Raw genomic sequence first — 1,081 nt, forward strand, 5'->3', positions numbered from 1 at the left:
TCATTGGCATTCCATTTGTTTCTTAATTTCCTTAATTTTCTTATTGTAAACATCCACCATCAATACTTCCTTATTCATCGAATCAAAATATTTCTTAATTTCTCTATTTGTTTTCAAATCAACAACTTTCAAATCTTCACGCAGCAGAGACAATTGTGGTTCCAGCACCTACAGCTGCTGCACTAAGAAGAAGATTTGATTTCCTAGTTGTTTTGAATTCACAAGAGGTACTCCTTTTAAAATTCATTCTGTCAGAATATTTTGGGTGAATTGTGATTTCTGTACTGGATTCCTCTTGTTTTACTTCTTTCTTTGATGAATCACCAGCAGATTCTACTATTTCCTCTTGTTTGATTGTTTCAAATTCTCTTGGTTTAGTTTCGTCCTGATTTGGAGATTCTTGTTCAGAAGGTGGGATGACATCTAATTGCTGTTTTACAAAATCAATAGTTTTTTCTAATAAATCATTAGATGTTTCCTTGACTGACTGTAAAGCAGATTGTAAAGTTTCAGAATTTGAAACTTTAGAATATTGAGCAGAAACTTCTTGTTTTCCATTCTCAAACAATTCACCACCCTTTTCCATTAAATTATTTGACATCTCCTTCACAGATTGTAAAGTAGATTGCATAGCTTTAGAATTTACTATTTTTGCAAGTATTTGTTTTTTATATTCAATGTCATGACCAATAGTTGTAATTGATACAATATTTGTAAATATATCAAACAGAGAATTACTTTCGGAATGATCGGTTTCAGCACTTGCTTGATGAACGAAAATTCCTCCAAGAAGGAAAAATAACAGTAAAATTACGAGAATTCGTATTTGCATTTTTTTAAAAGAATTTTTAAATTGAAATTCCAAATGTTTACAATAACTCATCCAAATGAAAACGTTGTTCGTTTCATGGATAGGATCTTTTTAAATAAAATGTCTATTTACAAAGTGTTATGAATTTGAATGTTTAGAATTGAAAGGAGGCACCCTGAAGGAACATTTGTAACATGTCTTCATTGGAAAGGAATGGATCAAAATTATCTGAATCGCAATTAGTTGTTGGACTCTCTAACAACTGAATGT

General features: G+C 30.7%; 1 protein-coding gene across 1 annotated transcript; it reads right to left on the reverse strand.

Annotated features, from left to right (window-relative positions):
- Nucleotides 1-136: 136 nt before the first annotated feature.
- On the reverse strand, nucleotides 137-832 carry NAEGRDRAFT_77138 (uncharacterized protein; the record flags this gene model as incomplete). Its single annotated transcript, XM_002667906.1, has 1 exon — nucleotides 137-832. The coding sequence occupies one exon, from the start codon at nucleotides 830-832 to the stop codon at nucleotides 137-139; it is 696 nt and encodes a 231-aa protein (XP_002667952.1).
- Between the last annotated feature and the right edge of the window lie 249 nt (nucleotides 833-1,081).

Source organism: Naegleria gruberi, assembly GCF_000004985.1.
Source record: "Naegleria gruberi genomic scaffold NAEGRscaffold_1522, whole genome shotgun sequence".
Lineage (NCBI taxonomy): Eukaryota > Heterolobosea > Eutetramitea > Acrasida > Naegleriidae > Naegleria > Naegleria gruberi.